This window comes from Sinohyriopsis cumingii, chromosome 12, assembly GCF_028554795.1.
Source record: "Sinohyriopsis cumingii isolate HCF-2022 chromosome 12, ASM2855479v2, whole genome shotgun sequence".
Lineage (NCBI taxonomy): Eukaryota > Metazoa > Mollusca > Bivalvia > Unionida > Unionidae > Sinohyriopsis > Sinohyriopsis cumingii.
This window is the reverse complement of record NC_142972.1, coordinates 113,041,196-113,063,010: the sequence shown is the minus strand read 5'-3', so window position 1 is coordinate 113,063,010 and position 21,815 is coordinate 113,041,196. Positions and strand designations below refer to the sequence as shown.

The window sequence follows — 21,815 nt, the reverse complement described above, 5'->3', positions numbered from 1 at the left end:
AATCCAATCTTTATTGTTATGTATACTATGCTGTCAAGCAACAAACATATTCTCCATAAGAAATCGTGGGTATTGCTCTAACTGTGACACAGCTGCCAGTGTCCTGTTTTTTATTTTATACCCGAATATGGGTGTACATGTTTAACTGTTAAAAATCTGATTTTTTATTTTTTAAAAATTAAATAAAAAGCTTCCTTGCAATTTTCCATTTATAATGGGCATACAAATCCATTCTGAGAGTAAATGTATTGCATGTATATAGGGATATAGAGTTCTCAGATATAATTGGTTCATTCGAAATTGTGTCTACCATGCCAGTCTTTAACCACCATATTGGATTGCACAAAGCAGTTACCACTATCACTATCTCATCTTCGTAATATTCAGCTTTTAGTCATGTCAAAAAGGAAAGCAGAAGATTCAGAATTTTTTTCAAGCAAAGAAGTGAAAACAGAACTGGAATAATAATTACGTCATCTTGTTTAGATTTGTGAAATCATATTGTAAAGGAGTGTTTTGCCTATTGGGCATGGGTGCCCATGACATAAAACGGCATGAAAAATCTAAAAAACATCAGCTTGCTGCTTCATCATCAACAAATCTTCCTGGACTTGCGATATTTATAAATGCTTGACAGAACCTTGATTTAATTTGATTAAAGAACTGATTATTAAATTTCTTTAGAAATAAACCTTTCTCAGTTACTAGTGTTGCTGGCGATTTATTTTACACACTTTTTTTTGCATACAATACAATCACAGCCTATATCTGAGTGTGTGTTACATTCGTGCACAATCTGAATGGGTACCCAAATAGAACAGGGTGCCTATTCAGAATGAGCAAGAGTACAACACATGCATCTTTGACATTAAATAATTAAGTTAATGTCCTACTTGAATGATGGATGTAGATGTCATAAATCGTTACATATGCATTAAAGTTTTAAAAATCATTATTTGTTCCTGAAAATCAGTATTTTTGTACTCTGGGGCTGGCAGCTGTGCAATAAATACTGTTATGACTTTGTTTCAGATAAAAAGGATGTAGAGAACAGTAAGAAAGTTGGAATCAATCAAGCAAATAAAAGTCTTGTTAATTTTGTTAACTGGCTGTCCATTTGTGAAACTTGGGACCAGGTCAAGTTATTTCAATTTGTAGTCACCCATACATGTCATTTAGAACTTTTTTCATAGGAACCTGGAGTAATTAGGTTACACATGCTTAAACTGACTGCCTTCCCTGAGAATGTTCAAAATTCAACAGCACTAAATATATTTCTAATATAGAGGTAATCAATTTTTTGTTCTTCAGTTATTTTTTATGCAAAATCTGACAATCCTATGGATTACAGTGATTTCAGTTTCTAGCTGTTCCAGTCAAAATATGTTGCACAGTTGTTTATTTATTTGTTTTTGTCTTTTTCTTTTGGTTTCATTATGGGTTTGCAACCCAAGGGTTGTCAATCCACTTTGTTCAGCAGCAATCTTTGGCAATTGTAGCTAATGAAAAGTGTGTGAATAAGTGCCTCTTATCAATGAATTCTGCCTATAAGAAGTGAAATCAACTGTCCAAGGAGTGAATTCTGTAATGTTCATATGAACTGATTCGAAATTAATACTTGTGAAATGTTCCACATTGACTTAATACTTAGGTGAAATGTTCCACAGAGACTTGAAATTAATACTTCTGTTAAATGTTTCACATTGACTTAATACTTAGGTGAAATGTTCCGCAGAGACTTGAAATTAATATTTTGTTAAATGTTCCACATTGACGTAATACTTAGGTGAAATGTTCCACAGAGACTTGAAATTAATGTCTGATAAATGTTCCACATTGACGTAATACTTAGGTGAAATGTTCAACAGAGACTTGAAATTAATACTTCTGTTACCGCTCAGGTGGCCTAGTGGTTGGAGCGTCCGCCTTGGATGTGGGAGGTCGTGGGTTCGATCCCCAGCCGAGTCATACCAGAGACTTAAAAAATGGTACTAACAGCTGCCTCGCTTGGCGTTCAGCATTAAGAGGTTAGTGTTAGGACTGGTTGGCCTGGTGTCAGGATAATGTGACTGGGCGGGACATCATGCTACATGTCTACGGCATGATGCCCCAGTGCTAGACATCACTATAAACTGCCACACTGCAGACATCGTAGCGATATGACTGAAAAATTGTTAAAGCTACGTTAAAAATAAAAATCACATCACAATACTTCTGTTAAATGTTCCACATTGACGTAATACTTAGGTGAAATGTTCCACAGAGACTTGAAATTAATACTTCTGTTCAATGTTCCACATTGACATAATACTTAGGTGAAATGTTCCACAGAGACTTGAAATTAATACTTCTGTTAAATGTTCCACATTGACTTAATACTTAGGTGAAATCTTCCACAGTGACTTGAAATTAATACTTAGGTGAAATGTTCCACAGCGACTTGAAATTAATACTTATGTGAAATGTTTAAATTAGAGAAACTTGGAGAAATACTTGTGATTATTCTTAACTTCTCACCATCTTTCGATGTAAATCCAACAAGCAATCTGATTGGATCAGCTTATTTTACCTGCATCCAATCAGATATTGGAACAATACATAGTGTTTGGCTAGTTGCATATCCCATGGGACAATTAGGAACAGTGGATCCAATAACCCCTATCTCGCAATACTGTTGTTTTACCTGGGACAAAATTCATGTCTTGTATAGCAAAATGGAAATGTGGCAGACTGGTCTTTACACCATGTATAGGCTAGGTCTTAGTTGGGGCCGAGTGGTCTAAAGCGCTCTCCATTATGGATCACTGCCATCTCATCTCTGTCTGCGTGGGTTCGAGTCTTGGATTCGGCCAATGTTGGCATGTGAGAAAGCTTGCCAGTAGCTTCTTGTGGGTCAGTGGTTCTTTCCCCATGTTCTTCCTCCACCATTAATACTGGCTGCCATATATAGCCATGTGCTGAAAAATGGCGTTAAACCACACAACAACAACTACTTGGGGCCCCAAGTGGTAGAGAGGTTGCCCCAAGTGGTAGAGTGGTCTTTACACCATGTATAGGCTAAGTCAACTTGGGGCCTCAGGTGGTAGAGTGGTTGCCCCAGGTGGTAGAGTGGTCTAAGGCACTCGCATTTACTGATCACTTTCATCTCACCTCTCTTTTGGTCAGAGTTTCTGCTCAGCCAACATGGTTATGTGAAACAGTTTGCAAGTAGCTTCCCAAGTGTCAGTGGTTCTATCCAGGGTTCTTGTGGGTTCTTTTTCCACCAAATATACTGGCCACTATGTATAACCCATCATGAAAAATTGCAAGAAACCCACAAAACTGACCCAAACCTAGGCAAAAACGAATTTTGCGAGAAAAAACCCAAAACAATACAGAACACTGAGAAAAAGATAAGGGTTATGACTGAGCAACCAAAATGGAGTCTTGTCTTTTGAAAAATTTATTCATATAAGCTTAGTTATCCCAACAAAACTTTTATTGACACAAAAATGCTGTTAAATATTCAGGTTTTTGCATCCAAGCTCCAAATTTGTCCCTTAGATGTTTCCAAGCAACTTGGTAGTCAACAGCAGCCATCTTGAAATCTTGATAAGTCTTGAGGGATTCATTCCTGTTGAAAAGAACAAAAAAATAAATGGTATGTGATAAAAAAAAGTGCTGATACTTTTTTAATACCTCCGGCAATTCATTACAAATTACCATTTAATTCTGGCCATAAGTGGCCATATTAATGTTGAGGGTTTGCACAGACAGGACTTGCATCACTGACTAACAAACAATTTATAGTATGGAATTGTCAAAGTCCTCCAAAGCGGGCCAGATTAGTGATTTTAAAAGCTATGCCATATGATGTAACTTAGTGGAAAAAACCAGGTCATGGGTCATAGTTTGCACATGCCTGATTTTAAAAGCCATGCCCTATGACATAACTTAGTAGAAAAAACCAGGTCATGGGCCGTAGTTTGCACATGCCTGATCTAAACCATGGCATATTAATGATAATTGTATAAAGAAATAGAAACTTTATTGCATATTAACCAAATAAACTTATTAATTAATACCAAATAGATGTAATGGATGACACATCTAACTGAAAATGTATCATAATAAAACGTTTCATACATTTATCAAAATATGAATCCTGATTTTTTTTTAATCTGTGTTAATTACTATAGGCAAATTAACAAAGTTGGAAAAGACGAAAAAAGGAAAAAGAAAAAAATGCAATCAATCACATTATAAAGAAAAAGAGCGAGTACATTTTTAACAAAGGTATCGGTTAAACAACAAATGTAAAAATATATAAATAATTTTGTGTAATCTTCTGAATATTACTTAAAAGTAGATCTCTAAATTGGTTGTGGAATTTTATTCAGATTTACGATTTATAGTTTCTGCAATCACAATGTCAGACACAATTTTTGTGTCTTTTCTACTACTAGAATATACAACTTGCAACCAATATTTGATAACAGTCTAAGTATTTTAAGAAGAACTAAGATTATTTCTACAGGGCTATCCAAGTAACTAGTAGCTGCATTCTGGTCAAACTATATATCCACACACATAAAATAATGTTATGTCCACACAAGTAAAATAATGTTATGTCCACACAGGTAAAATAATGTATGTCCACACAGGTAAAATAATGTAAAATACACTATGAGCACATTTTTTTAATATAAACAAATATGTGTGCCATCAGGCATGTAACATGACTGCCTTTGAAATGATACATGCTACCTGAGGGTAGTAGTATAAGGTCTTTTAATAGCAGTAATACATTATGTGCTAATATTGCATTGCTTTTCTTTTCTAAGTATCCAGTCCAAGCTAATATTCCATCCCTAATTTGTCGCTTTAGGCCCAGAATTTAAGAAAGCATGATCCCAGTCTGGCTTCATAGTCACAGCCAGCATATGGAATATTTTCCTCTTATTTTTTAATAATTGGACTTATCATGTGATTTCATGTGTAGGATGCTCCAACAAATTTCACTTTGTTGTTAACTCGTTTTCCATCAGTCATTGCACTTTCTATACTGACTTATTTTCTCCCGTCTTTGCAATGCCTGACTACTTCCAGACTTTGCAGTATTTGACTGTTTCCAGTCTTTGCAGTATTTGACTGTTTCCAGTCTTTGCAGTATCTGTTTCCTTGCAATATTTGACTGTTTCAAGTATTTGTTTCCAGTTTTTTGCAGTATTTGACTGTTTCCAGTTTTTGCATTATTTGACTGTTTCCAGTCTTTGCAATATTTGACTGTTTCCAGTCTTTACAATATTTAGCTGTTTCCAGTATATGCAGTATTTGACTGGTTCCCGACTGACATATTTGACTGTTTCCTTGCTTGTTTCATGAGTTTTGAAAGGTAAGTATAGTACTGGTGACCACTGTATGTGAGCCACACCTTCCTGATGACAGGGATGAGCAGTAACCTCATTCTGATATATGAAGCAGTAACCTCATTCTGATATATGAAGCAGTAACCTCATTCTTATATATGAAGCAGTAACCTCATTCTGATAAATGAAGCAGTAACCTCATTCTGATATATGAAGCAGTAACCTCATTCTGATATATGAAGCAGTAACCTCATTCTGATATATGAAGCCAATTCTTTTGTCAAATCTTCATCACCATATCAGTCACTAGTTGCCAATTTCTAAATGCCAGTCACTGGTTACAAATTTAAAAAGAATGATTCTGAACATCAGATGGGGGGAAAGGGATTAAGGATGTCCCCACCCCCTCTAGTCTCTACATTACTTTCCAATCCCTATGGGGACAGGGAGTCTGACATTGATATTATCCATCTTAGGAAGGGGATTGCATGAGCATCCAATTTTACCTGTAGTTATATTTAATCCCTATGGGATTCCGGGACACACACTAGTCAGTAGTTTGATAGTGTGTCATCTTACTGTAAGACCCCTATCGGTCCTTAAGGGTCATACATGAATTGTACAGAAGAAGGGAGTGTGTTGTGCTAGACAAGGTCAAAAGTATGGGGGATGGAAGAGGGGTTATATCATCAACATAAAGTCAAGAACAATTTAACAATGTTATTGAATTGTAAAATAAATATATAAGAGCTATATTTATAGTGTACCTCTAATTTAGTAAACTAGATTGGAAGATGTCAAGTATGGTGTAAGACAACTGTTACAATCTATTTTTTAAATAAATCTATTATTCTTGTTTTGTGATACTGTAATGTACTAACTTTACACTTAAGTTTTCTGTCACTTTGAATTTATGGCACTGACAACTTGTTAGTTGTCTGACCAACAAGGACAGCACATCCCTACTTATGGCCTTCTCTGGACATCACATGACACAATTCAACCAATCACTGCAGGCATGGCAAACCATGTAACCAATCAGTGTCTTGTATGGTGTGCCATCTATTGCATTATAAACAGGATAAAATGGGATACTACGACTGCAGGCGTATTCAGGATAGAATGAGGTATTATGACTGCAGGCGTATTCAGGATAAAATGGGTTAAGACACTTAGTCTGCCAGGAATGTGTTGGAATTTATTTTGATATGGAGATTGTCACACCAATGTAGAAACTGACAAATCAGAACACAAAGGTCAGGTGGTCTGGTGCCTCCCTGTTTGAGGAGATAGGTCACCACCAAAAAGTTGTCAGACCTAATGAGGACCATTTTTGCCTCAGAGTTGATGTTTTCAGAAGTGAAAGGCATTGATGACAGCCTTCATTTCTAGGATGTTGATGTGTAGAAGCCATTCCCCTGACTCCACGTGTCACTGATGGTAGTGAAGGTTGGCAATAGATGGGCACACCAACTGTGCACATTAGCATTGGTACCTACCATTATTTCCATTTGGGGCTTCTCCAGTAGGATTCCCATGATCAGCCAACCTTGGCTGCACACTGATGCAGGAATGATTGAATCTCTGTCATGATCAGGACTGTTTGATTAAGGGGACTTGAAAAGGGGCAGCATTGTGCTCACAATGTCCACATAAAAAAAAAGCACAGAGTAGGATCAAGTCTGCTGCCACAATGAATAACCCACGGAGTTGCAAAAACTCTCTCGCTGAAATCCAAGACCTGTTGGAAATGGACATAATGTCAAGACGGGGCAGAAAATGAGTCGGTATAGCAAGGGCAATGTGTGCTTCAAGTAATGCTTAAGAGCGTGGTCTTACATGGTCATATCCCACAACAAATCATTTGTTGGATGTCTGAACAGCACCATCTTTATTTAGAACCAACTAGACCATGGTTGAATATGTGTGTAAGGTTTCATGGCAATCCTCCAAGTAGTTCATGAGAAGTAGCAATAACAAATTTGTGTCTATGAGAGATGACAGACTGATGAAAGACCATCCTATAGGCTCTCCTGGATACATGACTGGAGAGCAAAAGGTGTCCAGTTTCACATCCCATTTTGTTGAAACAAGATCTATCATTGGCCACCCCCAAGCCACAAAAACTTAATGAAGGACCAGTTGATGAATGGACAACTCGATATGAAGGGTATGTCCCCTTCTTGGCAGCAAGTTGGCCATAACATTAAGCCTGCTGGGAATGTATCTCATATATATGATTATATTTAGTTGCAAGCACAAATGGTAAAAACTTACAAACCTTAATGCCCATGTCGGGTGACTTAGTCTCCATCCCCTGTTTAAGAAGGTAGGCCACCACCACTGTGCTGTCTGACATAATGACAACTTTTCTAAAGGATTGGTCATTCCAGGCATCAAAAACCATTCCTTGCAGCCTTCATTTCCAGTAGACTGATGCCTCCAGACCATACTTGTTACTGACAAGGCAATATATGGGTGGGCTCCCAAACCCAATACATACAGTAATTTCCAACCATGGCTTTTCCAGATGAATTCCTGCCATAATCCAACATCTCTTATGTCACTGGTGCGGGAATATACTAATGTAATCATGATCCTGACTTTCTGATTATGTATACCAGAAAACTGAGTCAGCAAGACCTTCTGCAAAGGGTGCATGAAATGGATGACCAGAAAACTGGGTCAGCAAGACCTTTTGCAAAGGATGCATGAAATGGATTACCAGAAAACTGGGTCAGCAAGACCTTCTGCAAAGGATGCATGAAATGGATTGCCAGAAAACGGGGTCAGCAAGACCTTCTGCAAAGGATGCATGAAATGGCTGATAAGAAGAATCAGATCCAATACCACACTGAACAAAAAACACGGAGATGCTGGAACTCTCAGTGTAATTCACTGGTGAAATTAAACTCAACAAGTTAAATAATCCAGGAGGGAGATGGAAGCAGTTGAAATTGTTAAGTAACTCCTTGCCCAATTAGACAAAATGCTCGAAATCCAACTTTTTCCAGTTCACTAAAAAGCCTAGGTAACCTAAAAAAAGACCAGAAATCATTCTTGCCCTTGACCAGAATAGAATTTACTATGTTGTTTTGGAGGATGTCATCCTGATACACTGTAATAAGTAGACGATGTCAACCAAAACAGGAATGATGCAGTTGAATAATTAGGAATGCCCTATGTTGAGGTAAAATGGAAGTGCATGAAATGTATATTTTTCCTTGGTAGGCAAACTAAAGGAACTTGAATGACGATGGATAAATAGGGATGTGCAAACATGCAATGGTCATGTTTAGACCGATCACACAACTAAAAAATTCACATACATGTTGATCAAAAGTAAAAAAAATAATGATAATGCATACTAATATCATAGCTGCCAACCTTCCATGCTCGCAATTAGTGAAAATAGGGATAAAAAGTAGTGAATTTGGACATGAATTAGTGCAAAATACTATGACAATAACTCCATCCACTCTGTCAAATACTACACTATATCAAGATCGCAATATAAAACTAAAACACTACATATACATGTATGCAGAAATATATCTGCATTTCTATTTATTATGGTATTTATAAACTTCATTTGTTCTTGTGGTTATTTATCAAGACATGATACTGTGGAAGACTTGAACTTCCTCAACTGCTTGATCGTAAATTTGTTTTCTAAACAGTTCAGACTTCTTGCCTGCTGGTTGATCTTGGTGACTAAAATTGCTGACAAATTTTCTGCCGCTAAGGAGGACCTAAAGTCTGTCTTATTTTTCCTCACCAGAGAAAATACTCTTTAGCTGTCACTGTTGCTGTGAGGAATGCACAGGAGCTGCAGCACTTTTGGTTCTTCCACAGGAAATTTGGAAGCAATTTTCGAGTCTGGGAACATTTGTCGGAACAAATGTTTAGCATGGTCTCCAGCTGATAAAGGTAGATTGTGTTAAACAAGAAAACTCAGAAACAATGCTTCAGCATTGGTAGCTTGTAGGTCTTCCGCTGATGGCTTAAAATATTCCAGAGCTGAAATCTGCGAATTCTTAATTTTATCAACTTCTATGTGTTTTTTGCAACCGATGTGCTTCCTAACATCGTCTCTGCCACCATGCCCAATACTAAAATTTGTGGCACACTGTGTGCAAAAAACATGATGTATATCAATGTTTAATGGCAGAATGCACAGCCAATTTTTTATATATTCCTTCACTTTTTGAGCAATACATTTCTTTTTTCTTGATGGTGATGACATTTTCAAGATCTTGCATGTGATGCCGAACAGTAACAAAAATCGGTGTTGGAGATGCATGTGCAGAGCAGAATTCCAGTTAGGCCCCAGTTTCTCTCAAAAGCATTTGCAAAACTAATCTTATACATATAGCTTAAAATAGGCTAAAATGCTTGCTACCAGGGCCAACTGTACTAATCGGCTGTAGTTCAACTAATATCGCAACAGTACTTTATGGACAGTACTAAGTAAAAAGCCGATTATTTTGTGCCACCTAACAGTGGGGTAAGAGTTTCTTCCCTTTGTCTACACTGAATACAGACAGAAAACATTAATTTTCATCTTCTAGGGAGGGCTTGATTTGAAAGGTAGCAGAGTTTATTTACCTAACATTACCACATTTCCTCAATCAGGAAATGTATTGAGAGGTGAAATCCCTGTGTATAGTGCATACCTGAGTGTGCTTGGCATCATCTTTGAGCTGTTGGCAGACTGTAGCAGAGTCTGGAATCGGCTGAACAATTCCTGACTACATACCTTGGACCTAAGTAAGAAAAAGCAAGCCTCTGCACTATACATGCTTATATCTTGAGACGGAACATATAATCTTATTTCGTTCCATGGTGGTTCACATCCGTTCATCATGGAGCCAAATTTTGATTCTGATAATGAATCAGGCTCTATCGTATTAACTTACCATTAATCTATTCATTTTGATAAGAGATATGGTTGATGCCTAACAACGTTAACATGAAAAAGGCCAAAATCCATCAACAAGTTGGAAAGTTATCATTACTGTGATCTGACTGATTACATGATGTCAAAAGCAGGATGGTCTCAAATTCTCAAATGCAATACTTATTCAGGCTTATTTACGACTGTCAATAGACATGCAATATTTGTTACGGTTTATTTATGGCTGTCAACAAACATGTAATACCTGACAGGATTATTTATGACTGTTAACAGACATGTAATAATCAATAGGATTATTTATGACTGTCAATAGACATGTAATACCTGATAGAATTATTTATGACTGTCAATAGACATGCAATACCTGATAGACATGCAATACCTGATAGGTTTATTTACTACTGTCAACAGACATGCAATATTTGATAGGTTTATTTATTACTGTCAACAGACATGCAATACTTGATAGGTTTATGACTGTCAACAGACATGTAATATTTGATAGGTTTATTTATGACTGTTAACAGACATGCAATACTTGCTTATAACTATGGCTATCAAAATACATGCAATATTTGTTCAGAACTATTTATGACTGTCAACATACATGATTAATACAGCGTAATAATCAACATACATGGTTAATACAGCATAATAATCAACATACATGGTTAATACAGCATAATAACATACATGGTTAATACAGCATAATAATCAAAATACACAGTTAATACAGCATAATAATCAAAATACATGGCTAATACAGCATAATAATCATACACACGGTTAATACAGCATAATAACATACACGGTTAATACAGCATAATAACATACATGGTTAATACAGCATAATAATCAAAATACACAGTTAATACAGCATAATAATCAAAATACATGGCTAATAGAGCATAATCAACATACATGGTTAATAATGTATAATAATCAACATACATGGTTAATACAGCATAATAATCAAAATACATGGCTAATACAGCATAATCAATATACATGGTTAATACAGCATAATAATCAACATACATGGTTAATACAGCATAATCAACATACATGTTTAATACAGCATAATAATCAAAATACATGGTTAATACAGTGTAATAATAATCAACATACATGGTTAATAGTGTAATAATCAACATACATGGTTAATACAGCATAATAATCATATACATGGTTAATACAGCATAATAATCATATTAAATTTGTAATATATGACTACTAATTAACATGGTGAAACTGAACACACAGTGTTATATTTATAAAAGACATTTAGCCATTTATTTCTTCCATAACTCCAAACATTACAAGCTATTACTAATTTGTTCAAATTTTGTCAGCTGAAAAATTAGCACCATACCTCGATTCTGGTTTGTCTAGATTTTTTGCAGTTACCCCCTGTTGTCTACCATTAACAGTTACATCTGGAGCAGAGTGTTGATTGTCAGCATACCAGCATAAAGCTGAAATGGATGTTAATATAAAATAGAGATATTCTGCATTCGAAAGAGAATGTCCTTTTGTACCAGTGTATAATTTCTCGCAACACTGAATGATGATTGCATTGAACATGTATAAAATACAACAAACTATAAAATAAAGAATTTTCAGGGCTTCCATTATAAGATGCCCACATATAATATGATATGATGTGTGTGTGTGTGTGATTGTGTGTGTGTGTTAAGACTTGCAGAAATTGACAAGAAAATATTAAGTATTTCGTACAGAATGGATAAATGGAGAATTGGCCATAAATAAATCCAATTCAGTAAAAGGATTAACTTTTCTTTACATTAGTTTAGCATCCTACATCTATCGCTATAGTAAAAGGATTAACTTTTCTTTACATTAGTTTAGCATCCTACATCTATCATTATAGTAAAAGGATTAACTTTTCCGTACATTAGTTTAGCATCCTACATCTATCGTCCTAGTAAAAGGATTAACTTTTCCTTAGATTAGTTTAGCAAAACAAGAGACAATTTGTTTATACCTGTGCATTTCAACACTTGATTATTGTTTCATCATCAAACACTAAGCAGGTAAATCCAGCGACTAGTAAATTCATGTCTAAGGCTGGACTTTCATTAATGGGGAGTGGTCACTGTCTGTGCAGCTACCACTACCCCAATGAGATTCAGTTCTCTCCTTAGTGAGGCATGTCACACAAATGAAGCTAGAGAAGACAAACTCCACTATGTCCTGAGTGAAGATGTTATGTACAAGGCTAGGCTCATGGAAGTTGTGCATATTTCATTAGCTGAAATCTTGATAATGATAAGATTTTCAAGATGGCAACTAAGGTGGCCACACTGAATGCCTGAACAGTACTATTTTCATTTATGACCAACCAGACATCATAAGAAGTTGTTTAGTGAAAATAATATGTTAATATGACCATCCATTCAGGAAGCATATTGATAACAAGATTCTGAAGATGGACCACATTGTAGCTACATTGCATGTGAAAATAACACCACATACATTTGCTTTTGTAAAGAAGTCTCAAACCCCAATGTAATACATCTTTTCAATCAGATGGTAAAGTAATAGCAATATTTTCCAGACAGCCACTGTGACAACTGTACTAGACATCTGACTGGAACCATTTTCATTCAGGACCCACCAGACATTATAAGAAGTGTTCTAGTGAAAACTCCATGCTGATATGACCATTCAGGAGCAGCATCAATAGAATTTCAAGATGGATGTTGTGGTAGCCATATTGGATGTCTGAGCTGCACCTTTTTCATTTAGGACCAACTAATCCTCCATGTAGTTTAGGAAAAGTAGTGATAACAAACTTGTGTTAACAAATGGGTGGATGATGGACAACAGACCATTCCATAAGCTCTTATGGACAATGGCCTGCAGAAATACATTAATTTAGCATTAAAACAGAGTGTTCCCCATAAAAACTGATGGTCTACTGAACAAAACAAAAATGCACAGGAATCTGATATATTAATATTTGTTCTATTTAACTGCTGAGTGCCAAAACCATCTCTGATATTTCTGAGTGATAAGATTTTCAAATTAGCCACTGTAGAAGCCATACAGTATGTAAGATCAGCACCATTGTCATGGTGAAAACCCCAGGTTAAAATGACTATCCTTTCAGGAGAATTAGTGACAAGATTTTCAATATGTTCACCATGGCAACCAAATACATGGTCAGATGAGCACCATTTCCATTCAGGAGCAGTTAGATATAATTTGTCTTCCAGTGAAACTATCATGTCAATATGACTTTCCATTTATTTATTTTTATTTTAAGGACACTTTTAACACATATATATTGGCTATATCATGCAAAGGAAATGGGAGGTAAGTACTTTTCCCAAAGATACAATGAGGCAGCTGACACAACTCAACATGGGCAGGTATGAGACATCTGACACTTGAATTAAGAGTCTGACAGTTGATGAACTGAACTATGTGACTCAGGAGGAGTAGCAATAACAGGATTTTGATGATGGCAGTCATGGTGGCCATACTGGATATCAGATCAGCACCATTTTCATTTAGTACCAACTATGACATCATAAGATGTAAAACCCAGTGCTGACATGATATTGCATCTGGAACTACTTAGTAGTTTAGTTTTCAAGATGGCCAGTGTGGTGGCCATATCAGTTATCAGATTAGTGCAACTTTTATTTAAGACCAATTACACACCATAACAAGTCTTCTGGTAAAATCCCCAATACAACATCATGAAAAGCTGCATTAACAAGATTTTCAATATGGCTGCTGTGGGGGCCATATTGGATGCCTGGTCAGCACCAGTTTCAACTGGGAACAGGTAAACATCTTAAGAAGTATTTTAGTGAAAATTCCATTTCAATGTCTTTCTGGAGTAATGATAACAAGAATCTCAAAATGGCTGCCATATTGGAAGTCGGCTATCAAACACTTCATTTCAGACTAACTAACTAGTCATTTAGTGAAACCCCATGTTGATATGACCATCTACCCAGGAGTAATGCTAACAAGACTGTCAAGATGGCTGTTGTGGCAGCCATACTGGATGTTGAGGCAGCTCCATTTTCATTTAGTACCAACTAGACCATGTAATCAATGTGTGAAATTTCATGATAATCCTTCATGTAGATTTGGTAAAGTAGAAACAACAAACTTGTTCTAATAGACAGATGTTATGTCACATGATGGACAGAAGAACTAAAAATAATTCAGAGAAAAGAGTACTATCATACAAAAATAAAGCTTGTAGATAATGGGTGAAGACTAAAGTGAATTAAGAGCAAGATCCGGAACAGAAACTTCCATGCTGTTTTCAGGTAAACCAGATATTGGAACATGTTCATATTTGCATGGGTTCCTCAAGTAATTAATGAAATTTTTAACATAATTCTGTAATGTAATCCACAGAAAAAGGTGATATGCAGTGCAGATGATGTTAATAAATTTAAACTGACAAAGCAAGTAAGATTATTTTATATTTTTACAACTACTAATTCAATTTTACTAGCATTTTTTGTGTCCCTCATAAATTCTTTGCATCCCCACCCACCAATTAAGATATGAAAACACATTTTTTGTTAAGTTTTTTCTTCTGTTGTTAGGCATTCATCTACATCACTGTGAAATATGTAATGAAAACTTGTGGTTTTATAGGCCTTAAATTTTCACCTCCAGTTACATATCCCAAAATGCACCACTAACACAACACTGACAACTGCTGAAATACACATGATAAACTGTCCTTTCTAAAGAGGGAATTTTCAATAGTTCTAACCAATTTGTAATGAACCAGACCTTCATTAGACAGAAGAAAACTGTCATTTATGTTGTTTTGATACATTATCAGATCCTGTAATGCTATTTCTATGATGTATAATCATCTACACTTTGTTTTAGTCCAACAGAATATTAAACTGAGAAAAAATATAATATGAAAACATATATCACACAAATATAATAATATAATATTCAGATTATCTTTGACAAGTACCTGATGAGCAAGGGACTATTTTTGGGCTTCCTTGTTTGTTTTCAACAGCCTTTCTTCCATCTTCAAATGCTAGCTTTGTCTGGTACAACTCTGGCTTCTGTATACTGTAGCCAAATGGCAGTTCTGTCACCCCCTCTGATCTTCCTATAACAGCTCTCATCAAGGCTTCTGCACTGTAGGGGTAACTACAAAATACATTATTACAGCTTTCATCAAGGCCTCTGCACTGTACGGGTAACTACAAAAGACATTATTACAGCTTTCATCAAGGCCTCTACACTGAAGGGGTAACTACAAAAGACATTATTACAGCTTTCATCAAGGCCTCTGCACTGTAGGGGTAACTACAAAAAACATTATTACAGCTTTCATCAAGGCCTCTGCACTGTAGAGGGAACCTACAACTCTCACCAAGGCCTCTGCACTGTAAGGGTACCTACGGCTCTCACCAAGGCCTCTGCACCATAGGGGCACCTATGAATCTCACCAAGGTCTCTGCACTGTAGGGGTACTTACAGAACAATTTGCAACAGTAAATCACATGTACTTGTGTCTTGTATGTAGTAATCCAAACCCATGCAGTATACATTACACTGACTGCATGCACTGCTTACATATATAAACATTCAAACCAAAACAAGAAATGTGTTAATATGCTATGTCTGCCCCTGCAAGACAACGCAATTAAAGGGCTTAGCTCTAGGTAAGACAAGGACATTCAAGACATACAATTTTACAAGAAGACAACAAAAATCAAGGGGCCCCGAGTGGCCAAGTGGCCTAAAGCGCTCTCCATTATGGATCATTGCCATCTCACCTCTGTCTTCGTGGGTTCGAGCCCAAGGCTCAGCTAGCGTGGGTACATGGGAAAGCCTGCCAGTAGCTTCTCGTGGGTTGGTGGTTCTTCCCTGGGTTTTCCAGGGTTCTTCCTCCACAGTTATACTGGCCGCCATGTATAGCCTATATTGTGCTGAGGGATGGTGTTAAACCCTAGAACAACAACAACAACAAAAATCAAAACTAACCTAGGTCTTCATAATCTAAACCCTTGCATCAGATTTGATTTTAATCAATGAGGTACTGCTAAAAAAATTATTCAAACTGGGCCTGGCAACATAACTCCACAAAATCTGTTGGAAAATGGTGAAAACTGAATTTGACCTAAGCCTTTTAACATAAAGCTTAATATCTAAATTAATTCAATCATTATGTCATTCAAAAATTACTTAATAGAAATAAAATTGAAGGACAAAGTTCAAAGTCAAACAAGAGCTATAACTCCATAAAATTAATGCCAGAAATGGTGAAAATTAAATCTGAGATTGGAGACAATCCTTTTAGTGATAAGTCTCAGACAACATATGATTTCAATACACTAAGTTTTCCAAAAACAAAATCAGCAGAAATTAAAAATTCTAAGTAAAGGGGTCATAATTCTCTAAATCTGCTAGGAAACAGTGAAAATCGAACTTGAAATAGGTCTTTGTAATGTACAGCCTCATCTAATATTCGATTCTTGTTCATCAAGTCCTTAAAATGTAATTAAGCGGAAATGACAGAATGGCAAATTTCCAAGTCAAACAGGGGCCATAACTTTGTAACAATTTGCGATGGAAAAGGAAAAGAACCTCTTTTTAATATAAAACTTCATACATAATTGTATTTCAATCCAATAATTCCTTTAAAAATTAACAATATCATCTCAGCCACACACCAGCCCCAACAAATGTCCATTGATATGACAAGGGGATAAAACTAAGTAGTTTCCTTGCTACATATTAGATAGGTCCAATTGTATTCCTTGACAACAAACAACATTATGTAACCTATTTGTCTGGGAAAACTAAGATATTATTAGCCATATGAAGTCTGTTAGTGATCTGATTAATCTGGATGGCTGTAAGAAACAGATGATTTCCATAGCTAAATTGACCCTTATTAATCTGGATGACTGTAAGAAACACATGATTTCCATGGCTAAATTGACCCCTTATTAATCTGGATGACTGTAAGAAACATGATTTCCATGGCTAAATTGACCCTTATTAATCTGGATGACTGTAAGAAACACATGATTTCCATGGCTAAATTGACCCCTTGTTAATCTGGATGACTGTAAGAAACATGATTTCCATGGCTAAATTGACCCTTATTAATCTGGATGACTGTAAGAATCAGATGATTTCCATGGCTAAATTGACCCTTATTAATCTGGATGACTGTAAGAAACAGATGATTTCTATGGCTAAACTGACCCTTATTAATCTGGATAACTGTATGAAATAGATGATTTCCATGGCTAAATTGACCCTTATTAATCTGGATGACTGTAAGAAACAGATGATTTCTATGGCTAAACTGACCCTTATTAATCTGGATAACTGTATGAAATAGATGATTTCCATGGCTAAATTGACCCTTATTAATCTGGATGACTGTAAGAAATAGATGATTTCCATGGCTAAATTGACCCTTATTAATCTGGATGACTGTATGAAATAGATGATTTCCATGGCTAAATTGACCCTTATTAGTCTGGATGACTGTATGAAATAGAAGATTTCCATGGCTAAATTGACCCTTATTAATCTGGATGACTGAAATAGATGATTTTCATGGCTAAATTGACCCTTATTACTCTGGATGACTGTATGAAATAGATGGTTTTCATGGCTAAATTGACCCTTATTAATCTGGATGACTGTATGAAATAGATGATTTCCATGGCTAAATTGATCCTTATTAATCTGGATGACTGAAACAGATGATTTCCATGGCTAAATTGACCCTTATTAATCTGGATGACTGTAAGAAACATGATTTCCATGGCTAAGTCAACCATTATTAAACTGGATGACTATAAGAAATAGACTATTTCCATGGCTAAGTCAACCCTAATGTACAAACAACATAAACATAGTAACATGTTTGAGTTTCAAGTGATTTCACTCTCATGTAAAGTTAATCCTGACATTATGTGTATACTGCCAAGCGTAAAACCTACCTTCCTACAGTGATTGAGACAAAGTATACAGGACTGGTAAGAAAATGTGAGAGTAATGCTCCCTGGCAGCCGACTACATTCCACCTTGCCAGTTTATCACTACATGACATGGACAGAGTTCTCTCTCCTCTCCCTGGCTTGATCCGGAATGCCCCAATAGTGTGATAGTTCTGGCCATCTCCAAAAGGATCCTGTTTTCCACCAGGTACACACTTAGCTCCAGTTCTGTAAATGTCCACCCCACTTTGACCAGCCCCAGTTAGACAGTCACAGACCTGAACCTTCCCAGGAGCACCTGTTTTTGGACTATTGGACACTGGACTAGTGGACACTGGCTTAAGATCTGAACAATTCTGATCCTTGTCTATTTGTGCAAAACAGTTTTGAATGTGAGTCTTATCACTGCATTCAGAGCTGATACACGGTCTCTTCTTTGAGGCCATTACTTCTTTTTTACAATTAATAACAGAATTGTCTCCCTTTGCAGACCCTTCAAGCTGAGAATCAGCTGTATTATGTGTTCTGGCATCATACCTATTAGTCCCTCTAGTTTTTTCTGTACTAACTGACACACAAGAGTGATGCGAACTGTCATCTTTATCAATTGTATTTACTGCTAATACTTCAAGACAAGTATCAGGTTTTAACACCATTGTTGAACATGACGATTGCTGATTAATCTCCAGCTTTCTCTTCTTAATGGGTGACTTTTTACCATGATCTTGAGTTTGCAAAAATATGCTTTTATCCCCAGTGAGACAACATTTAGAATTTTCTGAAAAGATAATTTCATCACTGCCACGAGTTTGACATTTATACTTTCTGCCCCTCACATGACTTTGGAGCTGAGAGAAAGTTCCGAAAATTCCAGTATCCTCTGATTTCTGACTTTCTGCACATCTTTTGGACATCCAAGTATCCCCGCTGACCGGCTGGCAAGATTCCATTACACAATGACCAAAATCTTGTATCTGATTGCCGTCCTCAAGATTCTTTGGAAATATAGATGCATCTCCACCTTTACAATAGACAAAAATAATACCATGTATTATGGCAATTTATTGTCACAAATTAAAAAATTAAAAATATTAATTAAGCATTCTGTAAATCACTTGCTATCAAACTGCATTTGGTGACTTCATACATGTATAGATCATAACATATACATGTATAGATCATAACATATACAAGTATATATCCTACTGCATACTGTATATCATACAACATTAATGCATATATCCTACTGAATACAAGTATATATCCTACTGCATACTTTATATCATACAACATTAATGCATATATCCTACTGAATACAAGTATATATCCTACTGCATACTTTATATCATACAACATTAATGCATATATCCTACTGAATACAAGTATATATCATACTGCATACTGTATAACATACAACATTCATGCATATATCCTACTGAATACAAATGTATATCATACTGCATACATGTATATCACACTACATACATGTATTTATCATACTGTATTTATAGGTTACTGCATTTGTATGGGAGAATATGAACACATTTTTTGGATGGAAATATTAAACGACCTTGGGAGTGCAGTATATCCATCCGACAAAACGAGTTCATATTTTCCCATACAAATGCAGTAACCTTTCTATTACATGCTCATTTTATTATTCTACCTAAGGTTTAATTATATAAACAAAAATACACTACAAGAAACAAAGTAACTGAATTTATGCTGTATTCCAAACTAAATACACAAGCGCAGATCCATCAGTACACAACAACATTATCAATGCGCACATAACTCCATCCAGATATATTTGAACTTAGTTGCATGCTAGACATCACTTTCAAAAGAATAGGGTGTTTTGATCTACTTGCAACAAGTTTCCATTTGGTCTGGAATAAATAGATTTTGGTATTTTTGTCGATTCTACTAAATTGTACTGATTATGGACTGGATTTATCGTGTCAATTCTACATGAAGTAACAACATCTGATTTGTGCAACAAGGGAGCAGCATCTTGACTTCTCTGCAAGTGTGTTTCTATTCTGTTATTGAACATTTGGAATCACAATGTGGGAAAAACTATGAACTCTTATAACTGTAAGTATATTCTGTCCATACCTGTTTATGCCTTGTTACTTGCATGTTATTTGTAGGGACTCAGCAATTTTATGACCTGTCCGGCATCTATCGCTAGCCTAAATCTCAAACATTGTATCAAAAAAGTTAATGCAGAATATTGCAAAGCAGCTGATATTGGCAGTCCACAAAATATCTGCTTTAGTTCATTCAGAAACAAATTTAATCAATCAAAACATAAAGCATCTACAGCATGAGTGTACATGATTTGTTTACAAAGTAGTTCCTAATACACTATTGTGCACATATGTTGTGCACGTGAGTGCAGCATGAAGGTGTGCAATATCATGGGGAAAAATGGTCTTGTCTGATTTAATATTGCCAATTTACCCCCACAGGGGTTTGTTATGTCATATATAACATATCATAACATGCAAAATGGCAAGACCCACAAGACAAGAACAATAACAAGTAAAACTATGGGTATTGCTCAGATGATAGTGGGGGTGGGGTTGGGGATGGAGGGGTGGTATTTCCATAGCATGAAATCCACCCTATAACAAGCTTGGTTTAAGTGTGAACTTACTGAAGTAAATAAATTCACCTTTGTTCACAGAAGAATGTAGACATATACCAGTCTCCCCAACTGACAGAACTTTAACCAACCACAGCATATTTATGCAGTAAATATGTGATGCAAGTCCAAATCAAAAAGAGATTTGTTTACATCTTCTGTACAATCTAACATTCCAAATCAAATACTGCGAATATATGATCACAAATACATTACAATAAATATTTATATTTCTGCATCCAGTAATCTTCTTTTCACAAAATATCGCAACAATGTAATGTTTAGTTGTGATGTGAAATTTCAACATAAACACTGGCACTGTGTAGTGTAGGGCAACTCAAACTAGAACTGCACACTGTATCAAACAATGTGACATCACACACATTGGGCATTCTGTGGTGACAAATGTTTTGTCTTTTGCAAAATGTTCTGTTTATTTGGATGGATGCTTATTCTTTGATTTATAGTTTGCAAAAATGTTTAATATACTTTTACTATTGCAACTTTGTTTGGGACTACTTTTTATGTACAACAAATGAAAGGTACAGCATCTGTCAGAATGAACAAAGTTATTCATTCTTATATCTAAATAATTTCTACAGAAATAAAACTATGTGATAGAAAGAATCTGATTTAATATTAAATTTTTAAAGGCTTGCAAAAGCTGGTCATTATTCAACTTGCTTAATATATTCAATATCTATATGTTACTGCATTTGTATGGGAAAATATGAATTAGTTTTTCAGATGGAAATACTGCATGACCTTGGGAGTGCAGTATATCCATCCAACAAAACAAGTTCATATTTTCTCATACAAATGCAGTAACCTTTTTATGATATGCTCATTTTTGTATTCTACCTAAGGCTTAATTATGTAAATAAAAATACACTACACAAAACAAAGTAACT

General features: G+C 35.7%; 1 protein-coding gene across 4 annotated transcripts in view; it reads right to left on the bottom strand.

The window, feature by feature from the left end:
• Positions 1–3,426: 3,426 nt before the first annotated feature.
• The window catches only part of LOC149787272 (tRNA-specific adenosine deaminase 1-like), a 44,905-nt gene continuing 26,516 nt past the window's right edge, over positions 3,427–21,815 (bottom strand). For all 4 annotated transcript variants that reach the window (XM_089977794.1, XM_089977797.1, XM_089977796.1 and 1 more), the window contains exons 5-9: positions 18,258–19,275; positions 15,254–15,438; positions 11,639–11,741; positions 10,025–10,114; positions 3,427–3,613 (exon numbers count right to left, since the gene is read on the bottom strand). In XM_089977794.1, the coding sequence (XP_089833920.1) occupies positions 3,478–3,613; positions 10,025–10,114; positions 11,639–11,741; positions 15,254–15,438; positions 18,258–19,275 (1,532 nt within the window). In that variant the 3' untranslated portion in view covers positions 3,427–3,477. The remainder of the gene's footprint in view (positions 3,614–10,024; positions 10,115–11,638; positions 11,742–15,253; positions 15,439–18,257; positions 19,276–21,815) is intronic.